Source organism: Gossypium arboreum, chromosome 5, assembly GCF_025698485.1.
Source record: "Gossypium arboreum isolate Shixiya-1 chromosome 5, ASM2569848v2, whole genome shotgun sequence".
Lineage (NCBI taxonomy): Eukaryota > Viridiplantae > Streptophyta > Magnoliopsida > Malvales > Malvaceae > Gossypium > Gossypium arboreum.
The window spans coordinates 4609171-4629798 of NC_069074.1; the positions used below are offsets into that span (position 1 = coordinate 4609171).

At 33.6% G+C, this 20628-nt stretch overlaps 2 protein-coding genes across 7 annotated transcripts; one reads left to right on the forward strand and one right to left on the reverse strand.

The window, feature by feature from the left end:
• Nucleotides 1-2: 2 nt before the first annotated feature.
• LOC108473702 (protein EMSY-LIKE 3-like) lies at nt 3-5082 on the reverse strand. 6 transcript variants are annotated; one of them, XM_053028187.1, is made up of 11 exons: nt 4622-5082; nt 3545-3617; nt 3019-3227; nt 2814-2923; nt 2473-2710; nt 2173-2358; nt 2031-2099; nt 1171-1416; nt 1018-1086; nt 872-935; nt 3-399 (listed from the first exon to the last, which is right to left on the reverse strand). In XM_053028187.1, the coding sequence occupies exons 2-11, from the start codon at nt 3570-3572 to the stop codon at nt 275-277; spliced, it is 1344 nt and encodes a 447-aa protein (XP_052884147.1). In that variant the 5' UTR covers nt 3573-3617; nt 4622-5082; the 3' UTR covers nt 3-274. The 6 variants fall into 6 exon arrangements, with proteins under 6 accessions (XP_052884147.1, XP_017630900.1, XP_017630898.1 ...); XM_017775411.2 differs by having other exon boundaries at nt 3-402; XM_017775409.2 differs by having other exon boundaries at nt 3-402; nt 2173-2367.
• Nucleotides 5083-15412: 10330 nt separating this feature from the next.
• LOC108470464 (uncharacterized) lies at nt 15413-20262 on the forward strand. The gene is made up of 8 exons (XM_017771781.2): nt 15413-15787; nt 16142-16251; nt 17164-17220; nt 17314-17613; nt 17734-17981; nt 18572-18878; nt 18958-19231; nt 19594-20262. The coding sequence occupies exons 1-8, from the start codon at nt 15572-15574 to the stop codon at nt 19846-19848; spliced, it is 1767 nt and encodes a 588-aa protein (XP_017627270.1). The 5' UTR covers nt 15413-15571; the 3' UTR covers nt 19849-20262.
• Nucleotides 20263-20628: the final 366 nt, after the last annotated feature.

Sequence of the window (20628 nt, forward strand, 5' to 3'; positions counted from 1 at the left end):
AGTTCCACTGAACTTGGCTGCAAACAAAATGAATATAATAAACTTTTTACATAGTCAGCACTCAGGGATATCACCAGTAATATATTTTAAAACTTTATACAAAGCATTTACCTAGACTACGTTTAGATTAAAGTTACAATACCCTGCTAAGATTAGGAACCAAAGAAATGGCCATTACAAAAAGTTCTTCATTCAGTCACTGCTAAGGCCACGGCTACAGCTATTTATACCGGATATACTAAGCTGGTTATTCGCTACCCAGAACCTACGCTCGTCATTTGATTGCGCCATCAGACCCTTCAATTATTCTACCCTCACCCATCTCATCATTGTACTGCCGTTTTCTCCATGCTCTTTCTTGATCCATTGACTGTCCTTGTGAGAACGGATGCTCTCCATCTGCTTTGAAGCCAATCAAATAAATATATAAATATAAATAATGGCAGCCTCTTAACTGCTTTCAGCCATATAACTTATTATTTGAGATAAATATCTCCCTCGGAATTGGTGGCATTTCCATATGTAATATAATACTGCAAGTATGTATTCATCTTGCTACTGTTGATGTTGCAGGTAGAGCAGTTACTTGACAAGTTAAATAATGTGGCAGCAGGCTTAAGACAAGTTAAATAATGTGGCAGCAGGCTTAAGACAGAAGCTATGCCATACAAGTTAATTTGAACCAGTACTTTCATTCTTATGCAAACTGGAATGGCCAGGACAAGTGGACAGCATTAATCAAATGAAAACTCGTACAATCTTGTGACAGGTAAACAGAACATCCAAAAGCTACAAATAAATTGTACAACAAAAGATGGAGCATCCATATTTTAACTAATCTACGACATAATTATATGTAATTAGTTATTACCACTTTCACCGTCAGATGCACCTTCAAGTCTCGCAATTGCATCAACTAGGGCTTGTTCATGCTCCTGTAATGACAAATATCCATGGTGATTGCTGCTGCAATAGCTAATATGGAACAATGCAACGTCATTAGAAGACAATACTTACTTTCAGCACTTTCTTTGCTTTCTCAATTTCTATGGAATCAGGGTGGCTTGCACCAAAAACTTTTCCCACCTGTTCAACATTTCCACAATTAGGAAGTACACACCACATCTGACAGTTGCAGTTTATTAGATGATCTTCCAGTAGCAATTATACCTCCTTAATTAGAGTATCTGTATGAAGTATCTCAATATCCGCCAAAACCTTTTTTCCAACACCATTTTGCATCAAAGGAAAATCTTTTTTAGCCTGACCCTTTAAACTCCCCCTACCTCTTCCAGCTCCAGCCACCCCACCACTGCAAGCCATGGACTTCTTAATCCCACGGCCTGGACCAGGGTGGCCACCTCTACGGGATATTCCAGGATCATCACCTTCCCATCTAATATCTTCAGGAGATATCTATCATTATATTTATAAGAAATCAGTGTGTGGCATGAAAGCATAAGTAACAAAAAGAGCAGCATTGTTACAAATGACAAAATTACCAGTTCACTATGCTTGAGCAAAGTTATGTATGGCGATCAGAAGTACAATAGTTAAAAATGTGGACTCTTATAATTGATGAATAACCCTAACAAGTTTGAAAGAATGGAAGTAGTGGGAGAAAGTTGTCAAGATATACAGACATGAACCTTGAATTCAGTTAATATATTGATCAACAATGAGGAATTATATTACTCTATCACATTACCCTTGTCATATTAGACATATCAGAGTAAAAAGGGAGCCTCCTAAATCTCATAATTCCCAGACATATACTGCTTGAAAATTCATGAAAATTATATTTATCACTGGCAATATACTGTAACCTTATGAGATGTAAACCCTATCTAGAGAAGAATATGGTTCAAGATAGAGGGCTAGACCATGCACATAAATTCTGCAGCGTATGATGAATGACATAAAAGTTCTTGAGGCACATATGCTACAAGCTTAAAAGTTGATTTTGGTAAAAAATGGTATACAACATACTAATGGAAGGTAAATCAAGCTGTACAAAGTAACAATTATACCTCTTTGAGATTGACCCATTCCCAGGTTTCATCTGCAGTATTTATATCATAAACCAAAGCATGCCGCCCCTACCAACATAGAAACATAGGATTACAGCTCCATTAGTTAACAGCTTATTGTATAATCAACTAAGAAACATACCTCAACTGAGTTATAGTCTGTTATAACAGCCTCATAGAAATGATTGTCTTCAGGCCACCTTGTCCAAACTTTCCTTCCAATTAATGGATCATATGGTGCAGCTTCAGCACGTACATTTGCAGCAAATGCTCCTGTTGAGGTACGATTAGGAGCCTGGGGCTTTCCAGGAAGGCCTCTGGAAGGATGCTGCATCAACTTCGTTGGGGATGCAGCAAAACAACAGACATAAATAAAAGATGAAAAGAACACGCATATCCCATTCATTATATCTTCTAAGTATCTTAAAATGAATTAACTCACAGATTTTGACTTCTTGCTCTTTGCTCCTGGCATAGGACCTCGTCTTGAGGCTGATGAAGATGGTTGCATAGATGGATGCAATGCAGGAGATGGTGCACCCATGGATAATGAAGCTACTGAATGTGATGTTTTCATTTTCTTGCATGATCCTGATACTGAAGGACTAGGTACAGGGTCAAGCATAGGCTGACTTGTACTAAGCATTCCAGGCTGGAGGCCACTTGCCGTTCTCCATTCCCTAACAGCAATGAAAGATCATAGTTCCCATTAAAAAGGAGAGATGACCAGAAGTCATTATATGATAAAAGCTGCTCATAGGAGCATGGCACAGTATATCAGACCTTATCCTCCGAAGCATGTCATCAGCATTAACCCTCAATAGAAGCTCCCTATGTTCCTCATCTGATACTCTCAACTCCTTTCTTAGTTCAGTAATTAAACTTTCCTTCTCCTGAGGGGTAAAACACATTTGGTTTAAGTACCTTTATAACCTGCTTTACATGATTTTTATGGGATAATTCATTGATAATTTTTTTTGACAAATACCCAAGTTAAAGCATCAGATTGAGCTTTGAAGGCCCGCAAGATCGAACAGTATGCTTCCTGCTCAATGAGATGGATTTGTGTTTCCATGTCACCATGCATTCTAGGCAAAGGAGCAGAGCCTATAACTGCTGATCTTCCATTCCCGGCAGCAGTACGACCCCCTCTTTGAAACCTGTTCTGATGTGAAGGAGGGAGGTCATCATCTGTTCCTGCAAGGGTTCAGAAGTGATAACAAAATCATTTACAAAACTGATTAAAAAGAAAAAGGCTGATTAGAGGTTATACTGTTTCCTACAGTTACCAGCAGTTATATTGTTTCTTCAAGCCACCCATTAAAAACATTACAGAACACTTCCTAGCAATGTACAAGTTTCATGAACCCCAAAATTTCACTCAAGATAAAAAAGGAAGCAGGTAACTTTATCATCAATTAACCAAGCTGGAAAAAATGTGCTCTCCCATCTTAAAATCATCAAATTTACAGGGACAAAAGGGAACTTGAAACGAAATGTTTAACTCAACTCACCACTGCTATCAGAAAGCCCATAGTCCATGAAGATCCTTCAAAATCAATCTTAAGAAAAGTCTATGAAAATGCTCTGAACCAACAGAAGCAAACTGATAAGTTGTTAAGAAAGACAAGGTACAACTACCTGGAAACAATAAATAATACAATGAATGCATAAACTTCAGCTAAAATGTGAACTTCAATCAACTAAACTAGCTATAACCTTGCTAATCTATTTTTTATTTTGCTACAATAATCTAGATCGATGGATTTGTCAAAATACACCATAGCTGAACCCAAAAACCTCTAAACATCAAGCACAGTTGGTACCAAATATATATAATAAGCATGGAAATTCAATTGCAACCTATTGCTGCAAACCAGTACGAAACTAATGACTTTAAAACAACGTTACAGAGTTTTTGGTCTTTGACAAGTGAAATTTTGTGATTTGGTTTCTAGGCTAGAGAAATTTGTCTTACTTAGAACTCCTAATTATGCATCAAAATGCCAATTAAGAGGAACCACTTGTCACTTTCGATACTTGCTTTTTGCTTATATATAATATATGCACGTTTGAATACAAAGGCAAATAATATTTTGAAAATTTAAAATTTTTATTCTTTTTTAAGAAAGAAAATACGTGATATTTTAACGCTCAAATAAAACATTTATGTTAGAATTGTCGTTGTACTTTTTTCACTTGTTGATTTCTGGAACAATTATGATTTTGCTTTTACTATTTACTTTTACAGTTTACTACAAAACAACGTGCTTTGACGAAACAAAAGGCTAATTTCAAAAAGCAATATCATAAATATAATAGAAACATCAATTCAACTATTCAAGCAATTTCGTTAAAAAAACCCTAATTCCCAAGGGCACGATCATAAATAAGAAAATAATGCAAAGCTACGAACTATCGATTCTAAATTAAGCTTCACGAGTTTTAAACCAGTCTCGCCGCTTTAAAATCAAACTGGAAACATATAGTAAAATCAATTTTAAGTCAAGTTCATCAAAGAAAAACCCTAAATTCACAATATTAAGCTCCTAAAGTTACTCAAATAAAATCACGAAATCTAACAAGCTAACCTTGCCCGTCAAACCCCCTCCCATTCTGAGGATCGAAAGCCAATTATTTCAGCGAAATTCTTCAAATTTGAACCAAAAGTTCAATTCTGGTCGGCTTTGAGATCAATAAAACCCAACCAAACTCTTCCACAGTCTTACTCCGAGCAGCTCCAATATGAAAAAGGACGATGCTTTCCAACAAATTTATCGTACTCCAAGCAAAAAGAGAATAAAATATAAGATACCAAAAGGGACAACAGTTGTTTTTCAATATTTCGAATTCAGATTGAAATTTGAAGGGAGAAATTGAGATTTAGAGGGATTAATGGGAGAAATGGAGATGGGAATAAGAGATAAAATTATGATTAAGCACGTGAATTTTTGTGAGTATATTTGGTTGGGATCGCGGGAGAGTGTGCTTGAGAGAGCATAGAGAAAGAACACGGACTTGAAATCTGTTTTTAATTTAATGTCGTTAATTTTTATTCAGTTTTAGTTCCGCTCTCCACGCACATACTGCATGCCGTTTCGGTTAATTGACGATTCTTTTCTCTTCGTTATCTCTCAAATACAAATTTTGGTCTTTGTACATTTAAAATAAAAGTCAACTTATGTATTTATATTAAATATATGATTGAGTTAACTTATTAGTAGATGTGTTTATAGGTTGGCTTTGGTTGGGTCTATGATATTATTTTATATTGCCTAAATTTGGTTTGCCTTTATATTTGAGCTTAAAATTTTACTTAAATCTATCCATATTTATAAAAGATTAATTTTATTTTATTTTATACTTGTTTATATTATTTTTATTTTTAAATATTTATATTATTTTATTTTAATATTTAATAATTTCATATATTTTTATTTATTGAAAATTTTATAATCATCTTAACCTTTTTAATGTTTACATTAGAGTAGTATTATATATTTAATATAAATTTTTTAATGTCTTCTAAAATATATAATATATAAAAATAATATAATATAAAATATTATAAATTTAAAATAGGTCAAGTCGGGCTAGACTTAGGCCCTGAATATTCAAGCCTAAGCCCAACTCATATTTTAAACGGACCTAATTGTTTTGTCCAATTTTATTTTTCGGGCATTAATATTTTTACTCAAATCCTCCCGAATTTCGACGAGCCTTTTGGCCCGGACAAATAACTGATCTATGAATAGATCTAGTTACAAGTCATCAAAATATTTTCTTATATATAAGGTAAGTTATATAATTATAATTATGTTTTAATTTTTACATTTTATAAACCAATAATATCTTAATTATAATAAAATTTGTATGATAAACTTTGAATATTTAATTTTTCCATTTAAACTGAAACAATATTTAATTTTTGCATAAAATTTTAATAAATATATTTATTATATAATTGTTTTCATTATATCGTGAATTTGCCTTAATATAGTATTTATTAAATAATTTAGAAAATAAAATTTGAATATATAAAAAGTCACCATAATATTAATCCGAGTATTTCTTAGAAAAACATGGTTCTGTAAAAGTGCACCATAAGCTATGGTTGAATAAGTAACGAATTCAGTATTATTTAAAAAATTTCCTGCTGAGATTGTGTATACATAAAAGTTGGAAGAGCTTACCAAGTCGGCTAGTCCAATTCCAGGTAATTTCAAATTTAATCCAAAGTTAAATACACTATCTAATATTAAATTATCTCAAATGAAAATAACAAAAATCACAGTTTTTATTTAATCAAATTTTAATAGTTTTTCTAATGAGTTAACTTTTAAATTAAATTTAATTTAATTTTTAATATATGTCAAATTATATTTTTAATTAAAAAATTAATTTTTATATATTAAATTAAGGAATAAATTAATTATTTTGATTAAAAATTTTATTAATTTATATAATTAAAAATTAATATGACTGATGAAATAACTAAACATCATCACATTATCTGTCATATGTAATTCTTGTTAATTTGTGAAAATTAAAATGTATGTAATTCTTATTAATTTGTGAAAATAAATTTTAATAATAGAAGTAGTTAAATTTTTAATAAAATGGAAAAATATTTGAGTAAATTACACCAACAAATCACTTAACTTTGAGGTAGCTAACAAAACAGTCACTTAGGTTTCATTTCAATCACTTAACTTTTGAAAAATAACAAAACAGTCACTAACGTTATAAAAAAGTGACAAAACAATCATCGATTAACGCTTTGATTAGTATTTTAATGTAATTGTCGATGTGGCAAGTTAACTAGCTGATGTGGCCAGTTAACTTGCCACGTAGAATATCCGCATCAGAAATTGAAAAAAAAAACTAAAAAAAACCTTAACAAAGAAGAAGAAGCAGAAGCAGAAGAAGACTGTAAAAAAAAAGTCTGATTTGCTTAATTTGTCGGGGTCTGATTCTTTGCCATTGAAACACCATGTCTTTGCTCTTCTTTTTCTTCTTTTTGGCTCTCTTCCTCTGTAACTCTGTAACCTTTCGCCATTGTTGGCGGGGTCTTGTGGTTTAGCCAAAAAAGAGCAGGATTTCGAAGAAAAAGATACACCGAAGGGAAGCTTCATGCTAAGGAATTTGCATATTTGTGTAATATCCTGATTTTGGGCCTAGTCGGAATGGTGGTTTCGTGACCACAAAATCCGAGATAGAAATAATTATTTTATGATTATTTTGAGGTCTATGATATGATTGCATGATTGTGTGAAAATTTCGTGAAGAAATTTTATGCATAAAGTGCTTAAATTGAAAGTAGGGACTAAATAGAATAAGTTGCAAAATTTGCATTCTAGAAGTTTTTATTATGAAATTGCATTGAAATATTAATTAGGAGATCTTAAATAGCAATTTGACCAATTTTAAGTTCATGGACAAAATTAGGACATGGAAGGAATTTTTGGAAAGTTTAGTAGTAAGGGCATTTTGGTCATTTAGGGGTAAAATAAATTAAAATACAAAATTAAAAGCCAATTTTGCTCATCTTCAACCCCATGGCCGAATATAGCAAGGAGAAACCATGGCTAGGGTTTTTCAAGCTTCCAAGCTCGATTGTAAGTCCATTCTAGCCCCGTTTTTCAAGTTCTTTACGTTTTTGGAGTCCCGGTAGCTCGATTAAGCTTATGCTAGCAATAATTCAACCTAGGGTTCATATTTGGAAAAATACCCATAGGTGAAATTTGTGTATTTTGGTGTTTTATGATAGAATATGAGGTTTTAAATTATGTTAGACAACTTGTGCTACTAGGTTTTAAGCGAAAACTAGCAAAAGGGCTTAATCGGTAAAAATACCTAATAGTCATAAGTACATGTTAGAGTGAGAATTTGATGTTGCCATAGAAGGGAAAAATGATCAGCATTTCATAAAACATAAGAAAATAGACTGAAGTTTAATTTACGAGCTTTGGGGCAAAAGTGTAAATATGCAAAAGTTTAGGGGCAAAACTATAATTTTGCCAAAATATGATTTTGGGCCAATTTGAATAATGTGAGTCCTAATTAGACTATATTTTAAATGATAGAGCAAGGAAAACTAAAATTCGGGCTAAAATGGGAAAAATACCAAGTTGTGGACGAAATGGTAAAAGTAGTCATTTTCGCATACGAGGTAAGTTCATATGTAAATGTTGGTAACATAGTTATTATTTTAAATGTTTTTATGTTATTTAAATGATATGATAATTATTATGAAATATCATACTTGTGACAATTGTTTGATAATATGTCAAATTATGTGATATACTTGGAAAATGAAATGTGAAATACTACCGAGTATCGGTATCGACATTCTGTAGGAGATGGTTGAGACACATAATTGGGACAAAGGTCCCGTTGAACCTTAGGAATGGATTAGGATACAAGTGACATGTCACTAGGATGTTTGAGCATTCGAACTCGTTGAGTTGAGTCCGAGTTCACTTATGGATGCGAATGTCCGAACTCGTTGAGTTGAGTCCGAGTTCGAGAGATGTAACTAGGCATCCGAGCTCGTTGAGTTGAGTCCGAGTTCACTTATGGATGCGAACGCCCGAGCTCGTTGAGTTGAGTCCGAGTTCGCTTATGGGCGGGTTACATGGTAGCTTGGCTACATATGTGGCACTTATGTGCAAACTTTCCATGTATCCGAATTATATTCCGATGTGTTCAACGGGTAAAGTTCTACTGAAATGGAGGAATACTCAAGATGAAAGGGACTTATTGGTAAGTGTTGTGAAATGAATACTTTGTAACACCCCTAACCCGTATCCGCTGCCAGAACAGGGTTTCAGAGCATTACTACCGTTTACAGATCACTAAAAAAATTTAAATACTTACCGATTCAATGCATCATATAAATAAATATATTACCATTCAATCAACAGTTTGACAGTTGTATAAATATCAAACGGCAACATTGTTAGTATACTTGCACATATCTCATATAAATTCAACACTGATATATCTATTTTCTCGACATATCGCACTTGAGTTTAATAATAGTCTCAATTACATAATTTCCTTGTATCAACATATCAAAGATAATCATATATGTACATGTCATGAAACATATCATGCTCTTACCGTTTCTTCATAAGCATATATCATTCATTTCATTATATCAATATTTCATGCTCCATCATTTCCATATATTTTATGTATATTTATTCCTAGTAATAGCTTATATCAAACTTAACATAAATTATATTTCATGTACTTATACTTATTTCGTTTATCTATCTTCATAATTATTTCATATAACCATTCGTCATCGATACATATTACACGAATATCAATTGTTCAACAGATGCTAGAGCGTCTCCCATCCACGGTCTTATTTATCTTTGACATGATGCCATAGTGTCTTTCAACTATGGTCTTACTCATTTTCATCATGTTGCCATGGTATCTTTCAACCATGGTCTTGTTCATTTCATATCACGTTGCCATGGTATCTTTCAACCATGGTCTTACACATTTCATATCAGTTGCCATGGTATCTTTCAACCATGGTCTTACACATTTTATATCGAGTTGCCATGGTATCTTTCAACCATGGTCTTACACTCAGTTGCCATGGTATCTTTCAACCATGGTCTTACATTTCATATCGAGAGCACACTCCATGAACCTCATCCTTGCAGCGGATTACCAGTCAAAGCTAAATCCGCAATATAAACTCATAGAGTATTGTCGGGATTACCGGTCAAAGCTAAATCCCGCAACGACAATTACTCTAATGAGCTTGGATCCGAGTTACCATCAAAGCTAAATTCAGACCTAATTCGGATTACCCGTCCGGCTAAATCCATTTTACACATATTCTTCGGAGGGCTATATCAGATAGGATCACCCGTCCGGCTAGATCCTTTTTACCGTCAATTCCTTTTCGAGATCCATCGAATTTTCCTTTATTCAACCGGGATTTCTTCCCATTTTATCAAATATATCAATGTTTTATAAATTTTCATACAATGAACATTCAAATCATATTCACATCAATAACATACAATCTCAAGCATTTCGAATATAATTCAGTTACACGAACTTACCTCATTGATTGCTCGTGTTTATTATTTCATTATTCGATATATTTTCTTTTCCATGATCAAGTCTCGTATTTGTGTCGTCCAGATCTTTATAAATAAATTTGATCATCATTTTCATTCATTTCATATTCTAATACATTTAATTAATGCTCTAGGCAAAATTACCATTTTGCCCCTAAACTTTAATTAATGACGATTTCATCCTTAGGGACGGAAAGTAAAATTCTTGCAATTTAATCCTTATTTCCAACTATTATTCTCATATATATTGATAACAGTCCATGAATTCTATAAAATATCAAAATTTTCCATAATTTCAACACTTTTCAATTTAATCCCTAAAACATGTTTTCCCGATCTTGAACTAAATTGATAATTTCGTTAAATTTTTGTAATTTAAATAATAAAATAATCTATTTCATGCAATTTAGTCATTTCGACATTTTTACAAAATTGCCCATAAAATTTTACTTTTATTCAATTTAGTCCCTGAGCCTAAAACATGCAAATTAGCCATGCTAGATGAATATTCATACATATTTTCCTCCTCCTCCTCTCCATTCCACATCCTTAATTTATATAACATACAACAAGTAACATTATCAATAATTTCACTATTTACTTATATGTACATTCAAAACTGTCCATTTGCGTCATAGTCACTAAATTATTTATATATTAAGCTACAGAACTAGAAATTAAGATCCGTTAATTTTTCCTGAAACTAGACTCACATGTATTCTTATCATAAAATTTTCAGAATTTTTGGTTTAGCCAATTAGTACAGTTTATTCATTAAAGTCACCCCTATTCTGCTGTCTGACAGTTCTGACCCTTCTTCACTAAAAATTAGTTATCTCCTTTTACAGAATTCAAATGATGTTCTAGTTTGTTTCTAATAAAACTAGACTCGTTCAGGATTCTATAAATATAAATTTAAGCCTCTAATTATTTTTCTTAATTTTTTTATTATTTTTCAAAATCTGAACAGGGGAACCTGAATTCATTCTGACCTTGTCTCACAAAATTCATTATATATCAAAATTTACAAATTCATTGCTTACACTGTTTCTTCTATGAGAAACTAGACTCATTAAGATTTAATTCCATATTTTTTTCATCTTCTAATTCAATTTATAAAATTTATGGTGATTTTTCAAAGTTAGACTACTGCTGCTGTCATAACTGTTTTAGTGTAAGATATTAATTACCATGTTATAACACCCTTATTTTCTTTTTCTACACCATTTCTCATCACTTTCTCTTATTTTCTCTTCACTAACATATCAAGAACATAGGACCTTATGTAATAAAACTCTACTATAACATTATTTCCATGATTTATCAACAATAACAAACTTAAAAACATATTGAAATCTTGATGTACTTACCTTATTCTCTTGATACCAATCTTTAACTTGATTTTCTCTCTCCTCCAGCTTCTATTTCTTGAATCCAACTTGATATTCTAACTCCCCATGTTCTCCTTAACATTTTTCTCTCTTGGTAGCTATGGAAATTCATTTGATTTTTGGGTGAAAATGGTGAATTTTTGGTAAAGGACCAAATTGTAAAGAAAGTAAAACTTTCTTTCTTCCTCTCTTTCTCTTACGTTAGTTTGCATGGAAAGGAAAGATGATGAAAATTCTTCATCTTTCTTTCCTTATATACTAAATAAATAATAATAAAATAATATTAAATATCACATAAAATATTAATAAAATAATATTTATCTAATTAATTAATTTAAAATATCATTAACATAATCATTACATTCTAGAATTCTCTCTCTTACTAATTGACCATTTTGCCCTTCATGATCTTTTAGAATCCCATCCTTGAGTCATCATTTAATTTGGTAAAATTGCAATTTAGTCCCTCATAGTTCTTCACTTATTCAATTTGGTCCTAATTCATCCATTTTCCTTAGTTTCTAGATCATTCTACCCTTAAAAATATTTACACTATTGGTCCTTCAACTTTTTCATATTTACACTTTAACCCTTTAAGTCTTGAGTATTTACTCTTAGACAACAAAACTTTTCTAACTTTTACAATTTAGTCCTTTCCTGAATCAAGATATCATAATTTACTTCCCAATGTTGCCATAACTCAAAACTTCCCCTTTTTATCACTTTATTTCCTTATTTTATTATATCAAGGATAATATATTACTGTAAAGATTTTCAGGGTATTACATACTTTGAACAGGTATGTACTTAACCCTCGGGTTGAAAACTCGATATAACAAAAATATGGTAAGATGATAAATGAAAATGTGATATGAATGTCTCGGTGATGATTATGCAAATGATGTTTTATGTTCGCTTATATAGTTATGTTACTTGCTATTTGCATGTGAACTTACTAAGCATTTATGCTTACTCCTCCTTTTATTCCTTGTAGTTTTGAACAAGCCATTTCGGGAATCGGGACGGGTCAAGGTTCGATCACACTATCCAAAGGACTTTCATCTGGGTAAATGGCTTGTAAAACTTAAGTATGGCATGTATAGCAATATATTTATTTTGTGTAAATAATTTTATGATATGGCCATGATTGGTTGAGAAAATGTTTGATACTGATAAGTCATGGTGATTGTTAAATTTAGATCATGTTTGATATCATGGAAGTTTAATAGGTTATCTAGTTCATAACAACTCATGAAAAGATGAAATTTACCTTAAAACAGAATATTGCTGCAGCAATGACATGAATTTGAAAAATCACTAAAAATAGTATAAATGGAATTAAATAATGAATAAGTTATGGAAAAGAAGCTTAATGAGTCTATTTTCATATGGAAGAAGCGAAACAGGTATATGAGCTATATTTTATGAGATGTTTAAATTTTTGTGAAACAGGGCCAGAGCGATTTCTGGATCCCCTGTTCTGACTTTGGAAATTCACCATAAATTTTACAAAGATAATTAGAAGTCATTATTTATATGTACAGATTCATTATTGAGTCTAGTTTTATTAGAGACAAACGGCATAGTCATTGAAGCTCTGTACAGGGAGATATCTGATTTGTAATACACAGAGGTTAGAGTAGTCGAACCCTAAAACAGGGGAGACTTTAACTAATAAACTGTACTAATTGGCCCGACCAAAAAATTCTAGAAAAAAATTACTAGATATATATATGAGTCTAGTTTTAGGAAAAATTTACGGAATTGGATTTCGAGTTTCGGAACTCGAGATATGATTTTTAAAGCGACTGTGATGCAATTAGCCAGCTTGTCTGGAAATTTTAAAAATAAATTGTTTGAGCTGTTTAAGTAATGAATTAAGTCTATTAACACCTCGTGTTCGACTCCGGCGAAGGTCTCGGGTACAGGGCATTACAATTTGCTTACTCGATTTGATTAATTTTGGCATTTTCACCTTCTTATTGAAATTTAATCAACCAAATATGTACCAAAGATGAAATGGTTTAGTCGAAAGTTCATCTTCTCAATAAGAAGCAGTACACTTAAGCACGCTACTCAAATGATGCCTCTTCGGTTTTCTTCATCTCAGATTGCTTGACCTTCAACGAAACACAACCATATCTTCAAGTGAATCAATTCTCCTACAGCATATACCACTCACTGCATATTTTCTTCTAAAAAGTTTGCTAATAATATCATTCAAACACTCTAAAAATGATTCGTGCACTGGGATAATTTTAGCAAAATTATTGGAAATTATCATTAATTGTTTCACTGTAGACTTTGATACTCCCTCATTTAACATACAATCTTAGGCATATTAAGGTTGATTGTACTCACCAGTACTGATTGTGAAATACAAATGAGTTAGTTGCCACTTTTTTCCCATCATTATTGCAGTTCCAATGGTAGAATGCATGGGTCCTATTTTGGATTTCCAGTGTCAAATGACCATAACTAGCTTCTCGGAATGCAGAATACTCTGGTTGGGGATCTAAAAATCTGCAGAATCAAAAAACCATTTGCTTAATTTAGTGAGGTATTTAGTTTGTAACAGATTAACTGTAAACAAGTAGCTAAATATCATTCCTGTATTTGTTGCAATATGCCATCAAACTAACCTTCCAGCTAGACCTTCTTGATTTCCACCATCTCCGACAGTGATGTAAATTGGAGTTGATTTGTTTGGTACAGGGTAACGTTCGCCACTTGATAATTGTTCCTTATATTTGAGATTCGAACATGAAAATTCAGAGGAAAAAAGCATGAGCCTTCCTTCCATAAAATAAACCAATGATTGTACTGATATAGATACAATGGACAACAAACTATGCATGAAAGAGTTCAGTATAAAGAATTCAAGTGGCTCAAAAATGACTTGAATCCATTGATGATCCAAGGCCTTCAGCTTTCCTGTGAAATGCATGAAGGAACATGTATCAGTGGAGATGATATCCACAATCTCACATCACATTAATTGAGTTTCACACAAAAGATGAATAAATTGGATTCTAGGTGCTAATGCATGAACCAACCCATAAGTCAATTTTGGTTATTAGTCATAAAATTACAATGTGGCAACATGGTAGTGCTAGTTAAAGATAAACATGCCGAAATTATATAAAGTGATGACTAGTGAAGTTAACGTAGGGTGGGAGTGGCCTTACCATTCAAGGAGACCTCTATATCAAGAAACCCAAAAACAGAGAATGAGACATTGTTTCGTGCAGAGTCAGGAGCTTCAACAACCTGAACCATGTCATTGGTCTTGAAGAAAAGGCGCCCCAATGTACTTCTGTAGCCGCCTCCTGCTCACATGAGATTCGAACAGTAAACCACACCCCAATCTAGAAAAATCATAAAACCTCGCCAACAATGGTAGAAGGTTACAGAGTTACAGAGGTAGAGAGCCAAGAAGAAGAAGAAGAGCAAAAACATGGTGTTTCAATAGAAAAAGAATCAAACCCAGACAAATTAAGCAAATAAGACTTTTTTTTTTAGTCTTCTTCTTCTGCTGCTGCTTCTTCTTCTTCTCTGTTAAGGGTTTTTTTTAGGATTTTTTTTCAATTTCTGATGTGGACAACCTACGTGACAAGTTAACTGGCCACATCAGCTAGTTTACTTGCTACATCAGCAATTCTGTTAAAATAGTAACAGAAACTATTAATCAGTGACTGTTTTGTCACTTTTTTATATCGTTAGTGACTGTTTTATTATTTTTCAAAAGTTGAGTGATTGAAATAAATCTGGGTGACTGTTTTGTTAGCTAGCTCAAAGTTAAGTGACTGTTGGTGAAATTTACCCAAAATATTTTTAATCCATGCTCCAATATAAATATAAATCCCGAATGAAAATACTTAATTGAGAAATCTACTTTCAGTTTCTGCTTCCTTAGGCTTTGCTTTTGCCTCCGCTGCTTCTTTCCCTCTTCCACCGTATTACTTATTTCACCTATTCATTTTTCCTCGAGCCTCACTTCTCCCTTGCACGCCACGTTTATATCGGCGGCAGCCTTAGAATGGACCCTTCTTTACCCGACCCCGCCTCCTCCCTTTCTGTCGATTCCGTCGCCGACAGTTTGAAAAGTCAAAGCTTAAGAGAACAAGGTAATGATCGCATAAACAAAGAAAATAAAAACAAAAAGGTTAAATTGAGCCTTGAAGATCTCAATTGGGATCATTCCTTCGTTAGAGAGCTCCCTGGGGACCCTCAAAGCGATTCTATTCCACGTCAGGTTTAATTTCTACCTTTTTCTAAAATTCCTTTCCATGTTCTAGTTTTATTGTTTCTTCTTAGTTGAATAGAAATTTGTTGAAAGCATATCTTTCGGTCCTAAATTTGGAATTTTTAGGTCTTTTATTATGTAGTCAGTGTTTGTTCGGCTAAACTATACTATTAGTTTAAATTTCATTTTTATAAATTTAATATACAGAATGGAAGAAAGATAAAAATGATCTTTATGCTGTTTAAAGAAAGATAAAAATGATCTTTATGCTGTTTAAAGAGCGAGGAGCGAAAAGTTTGTATCTGTGATTTGTATAATTTGAGATGGACATTTAAAAAAAAAAGTTTTCTAATGAATTTGCAGGTTTTTCACGCGTGTTATACGAAAGTTTTACCATCGGCTGAAGTAGAGAATCCGGAACTTGTTGCTTGGTCAGACTCCGTGGCTGGCTTGCTTGATTTGGATTCTCATGAGTAAGTATTGCCTTGCACTGTACTCGTCCTTCAAAAAACAGTAGCAAATGAATGGTGATGGGTATCTAAGTAATCTGTATTTATACTTTTTATACGTATTAGATTTAGTGTCTGAAATGCTAATCGAAATTACCCTAGTTGAAATGATTCTCTGTAGGAAAACCGTGCTAGCATTTGCATCCCTGTTTACTTCTCACTTTTTTTATTTGTTACTGTTGTTGTTATTATGAGCTTGCATATGGGACCTTGGATTGACTTTGGTATAGTACTTGAGTACTATTAAAACTGTGAGATGTGATTTTTATTTCAAAATTCGGATATGCCATAAAACATTTTGTTTGTTTATGTTTGGTTATCCTTGGAATGTTTAATTTTCAGCATCTGATTGAAAAAATAGAAGGAAGGGGAGGGTGGAGGGAACATATACGGATTTGAAGCTACTGATGATTATATGCCATTTTGATTTACCAAGATGTTTCTCAAGGTTTGCTTATGTATTGGATGACTTCTTATATCTTGCGATATTTGTTATTTTGTTATTGTCTTGAGTCTTGTAATGGAAGAATTTGAAAGTCAGTTGGATCAATTATCATATATGATAAAATACATCATCTTAAAGAGAGGGAGAGGATTGGTAATGCCTATATAGATAGGATTATGAAAAATAAGGTGAGGGCATTTTGTTATGCATGCCCCAAAATAAGAAAAAAAAGTATCACGTACCTATCAACTTTGCCTTGTTATACCAAATAAAAAGGAAAAACCCATAGGATTAATTCATTGCCACAGTATTGAGAATTTTGTCTTTCATGCCTTGGCTTTGATTGTTATTGACTGCTGTTTTCTGTATCCCCTAGTATTGCATTGTGTTGTCCAAGTGATTAACCTTACAGCTCTTCACTGGAATTGCAGATTCGAAAGACCAGATTTTCCTCTGAAATTTTCTGGGGCTTCTCCTTTGGCAGGAGCGTAAGTGTTTGTCTCTAGAACTTTTTACAAATTACTATCACTTTCTTTCTTATTTATTCTCCTCTTGATCTTAGTTGATTTTCTCTCTGACAGGGTGCCATATGCACAATGCTACGGAGGACATCAGTTTGGCACATGGGCTGGCCAACTGGGTGATGGCCGTGCTATTACTCTTGGGGAGATTCTGAATTCTAAATCCGAAAGGTGGGAATTGCAGCTTAAAGGGGCTGGGAAGACTCCATATAGTCGATTTGCGGACGGCCTTGCGGTTTTACGAAGTAGTATCCGTGAATTTCTTTGCAGTGAAGCAATGCATTTTCTAGGAATCCCAACTACTCGTGCTCTCTGTCTTGTCACCACTGGAAAATTAGTAACTCGAGACATGTTTTATGAGTATGTTCATTTTTTTTTTTTAATTAAGATAACCATGGGCTAACTAGACATTTCCTGCATAAAATGTATAACCTTTTGGGGTGTATTTTCAGTTATAATTGTTTATATCTTCTACTGCAGTGGTAATCCAAAGGAAGAGCCTGGTGCAATTGTTTGCAGAGTTGCACAGTCTTTTCTGCGGTTTGGTTCATTCCAAATACATGCTTCTAAGGGAGAAGAGGACCTTGGTATTGTATGTTCTTTGGCAGACTATGCCATCAGACATCACTTCCCTCATATTGAGAACATTAGTAAAAGTGAGACCTTGTCTTTTAGCACTGGTGACAATGGCCAATCGGTTGTGGATTTGACTTCAAACAAGTATGCAGGTAAATATAAGGATTTGTTATCATATGTGGTATTAAGGGTAAATGTTGAGCAATAGAGTTGTTTTGGCGAGATTAGAGTGGATAGATGAAAAATCAGATTGTGAATTGAGTAGGTCTTGTTTCTCTGTTCTTACATTTTTACTTCTGGATTTCTTTTTTATTTATCTAGTGGCCCTGAGCACACAATTTTGTATTGCTTTTGATGTAAGCTTTGTGACATTCAGAAACGGTAAGGATATTCCTAAATTTCCTTTATATAGAGTACAGTGGCCAAACCAGGATTCTTGGAGAATACCTTGCTTGTTGCATAGTGCACGGTTTTGGGTCAATGAGGAAGCTTAGATTTAGTTTGAAAGCAGGAACCTGATAAGAATTGACTTTCTTTACATAAACCCATCCATGCAGGGCATGAGAGCTTCCCTGCAATCCTTTATGCAAATTTTGAATTTGTTTACTAATTATCATTATTATTGTCAATCACTGCAGGTAGTTGTCTTGAGTATTGCCTTGAGCATGTTTGTCTGTAAGCTAGGATTTGTTGATTTTGTGGTAATAGTTCTAGTTTTCACTTCTTTTTTGTTTACATCCAGCATGGATCGTGGAGATTGCTGAGCGCACTGCTTCTTTGGTTGCAAGATGGCAGGGAGTTGGCTTTACTCATGGTGTGCTAAACACTGACAATATGAGCATTTTAGGTCTCACGATCGATTATGGTCCTTTCGGATTTCTGGATGCTTTTGATCCAAGTTACACACCAAATACTACAGATCTTCCTGGGAGAAGATACTGTTTTGCAAATCAACCTGATATTTGCTCGTGGAATATTACACAATTTGCCTCGACTTTGATGGCTGCACACCTCATAAGTGATAAAGAAGCCAGTTATGCCGTGGAAAGGTATGTCTGGTTTGAGTTCTCTTTCACTGTAATAGTAAAGTTTTCCATGGTAGACCATTAATACATTGTTTTGCTGCAGGTATGGGACAAAATTTATGGACGAATATCAAGCTATAATTACCCAAAAGCTTGGCCTCCAAAAGTACAATAAACAGCTTGTCAACAAACTTCTTAATAATTTGGCTGTGGATAAAGTGGATTACACAAACTTCTTTCGTTCGCTTTCCAATATCAAAGCAGATCCTGGCATTCCAGAAGGTGAGTTGTTAGTGCCACTGAAGGCTGTTCTACTGGATATTGGCAAGGAACGCAAGGAGGCATGGGCCAGTTGGGTACAGTCCTATATACAAGAGGTACAATATGTTCCTGGTCATGAATGTGTACTCACCAATGATTATGTGCATGTCAGTAGTGATGTTAATTTTTATTTATTAATTTCCTTCATTGTTGGCTGAAAATAAATCATAGCCAAATACCCATGGTAACCTTATAAACCTACTTGCGGCGGTTAAAAAAAAGACCAGCTTTCCTACATATGTTTCCATTTCGTAAATATGTATGTATAACTATTTTTTTCTTTGTATCATGTCCCATTAACAGTTTATAATTATGGTATTTGACAAGGAAACAATGATTTTCTGTGTGCGTTCCTCATCTTCTAATTTGTTGGTATCAACTGCTGTAATCTCACAAAATCTCTTTTTTCTTTATGCAGCTTGTTGCCAGTGGCATCTCGGATGAGGAGAGGAAAGCCTCCATGGACTTGGTGAATCCTAAATATGTGCTGAGGAACTACCTATGCCAGAGTGCGATTGATGCAGCCGAAATTGGTGATTTTGGAGAGGTCCGAAGACTGCTTAAAGTAATGGAGAGGCCGTATGATGAGCAACCAGGAATGGAAAAATACGCTCGCTTGCCACCAGCATGGGCTTACCGGCCTGGTGTGTGTATGCTATCTTGTTCGTCTTGAGTTTACTGAATGACTGTTATACAAACCTTACAAATACCCATAAAGAAAAACCATTGTACATAAGAGCGGAAAAGATTTTTTATTTCCCTTTTAATTCTACAACAAAGTGTAGCAGCGTTTTATTTTTATTTTACCTTTGTTGCATCATCCATTGATGAGCGCTTTTACATGACTATTCATGTTTTTATAATCATCTATTTTCCCGTTTGTTGTAATAGGATGATACAGTAGAGAAATGAAATAATGGGCATGAAATGACTTATGATGATGATGATGAAAGGAGAGTCGGCGTTGCAGTTCATATAGTGGGAACAGAAATTGTGTTCTAAATGAGTTGTAATTATAGAGATGGCTTAAGAGATGTTTTGCTTGTAGCATCTTTGATCATATATCTTGTCTGCAGTTTGTCCATAATTCTTTTGCAATGGTCTCATTTTAGTAGGTATCAAACAAATCAAGCGATAGACCATCATAATCGTTTCTTCTGCTCTAGGAATATCTTCAATGTTGACAGTAGGAAATACTTGCTTTTCTGCCAAGCTGCCTCACTTTCATGTGATGTAGCAGTTATCGTAAAAATGAAAAAGAAATGCTACTTTAAAATTGTCAGTGCGAAATTTGAGTATTATTTGCATTGTATGAGACCACTAAATTTAAGGTAAGGATATAATGAAGCCTAATTCTTATTTGCGTTGGTACGGATGAACGGAAAATGCTTAAGGATAGAATGGAACAAGTACAAAAGGAAAAAAAAAAAAGAGAAGAAACCCAAAACCGATG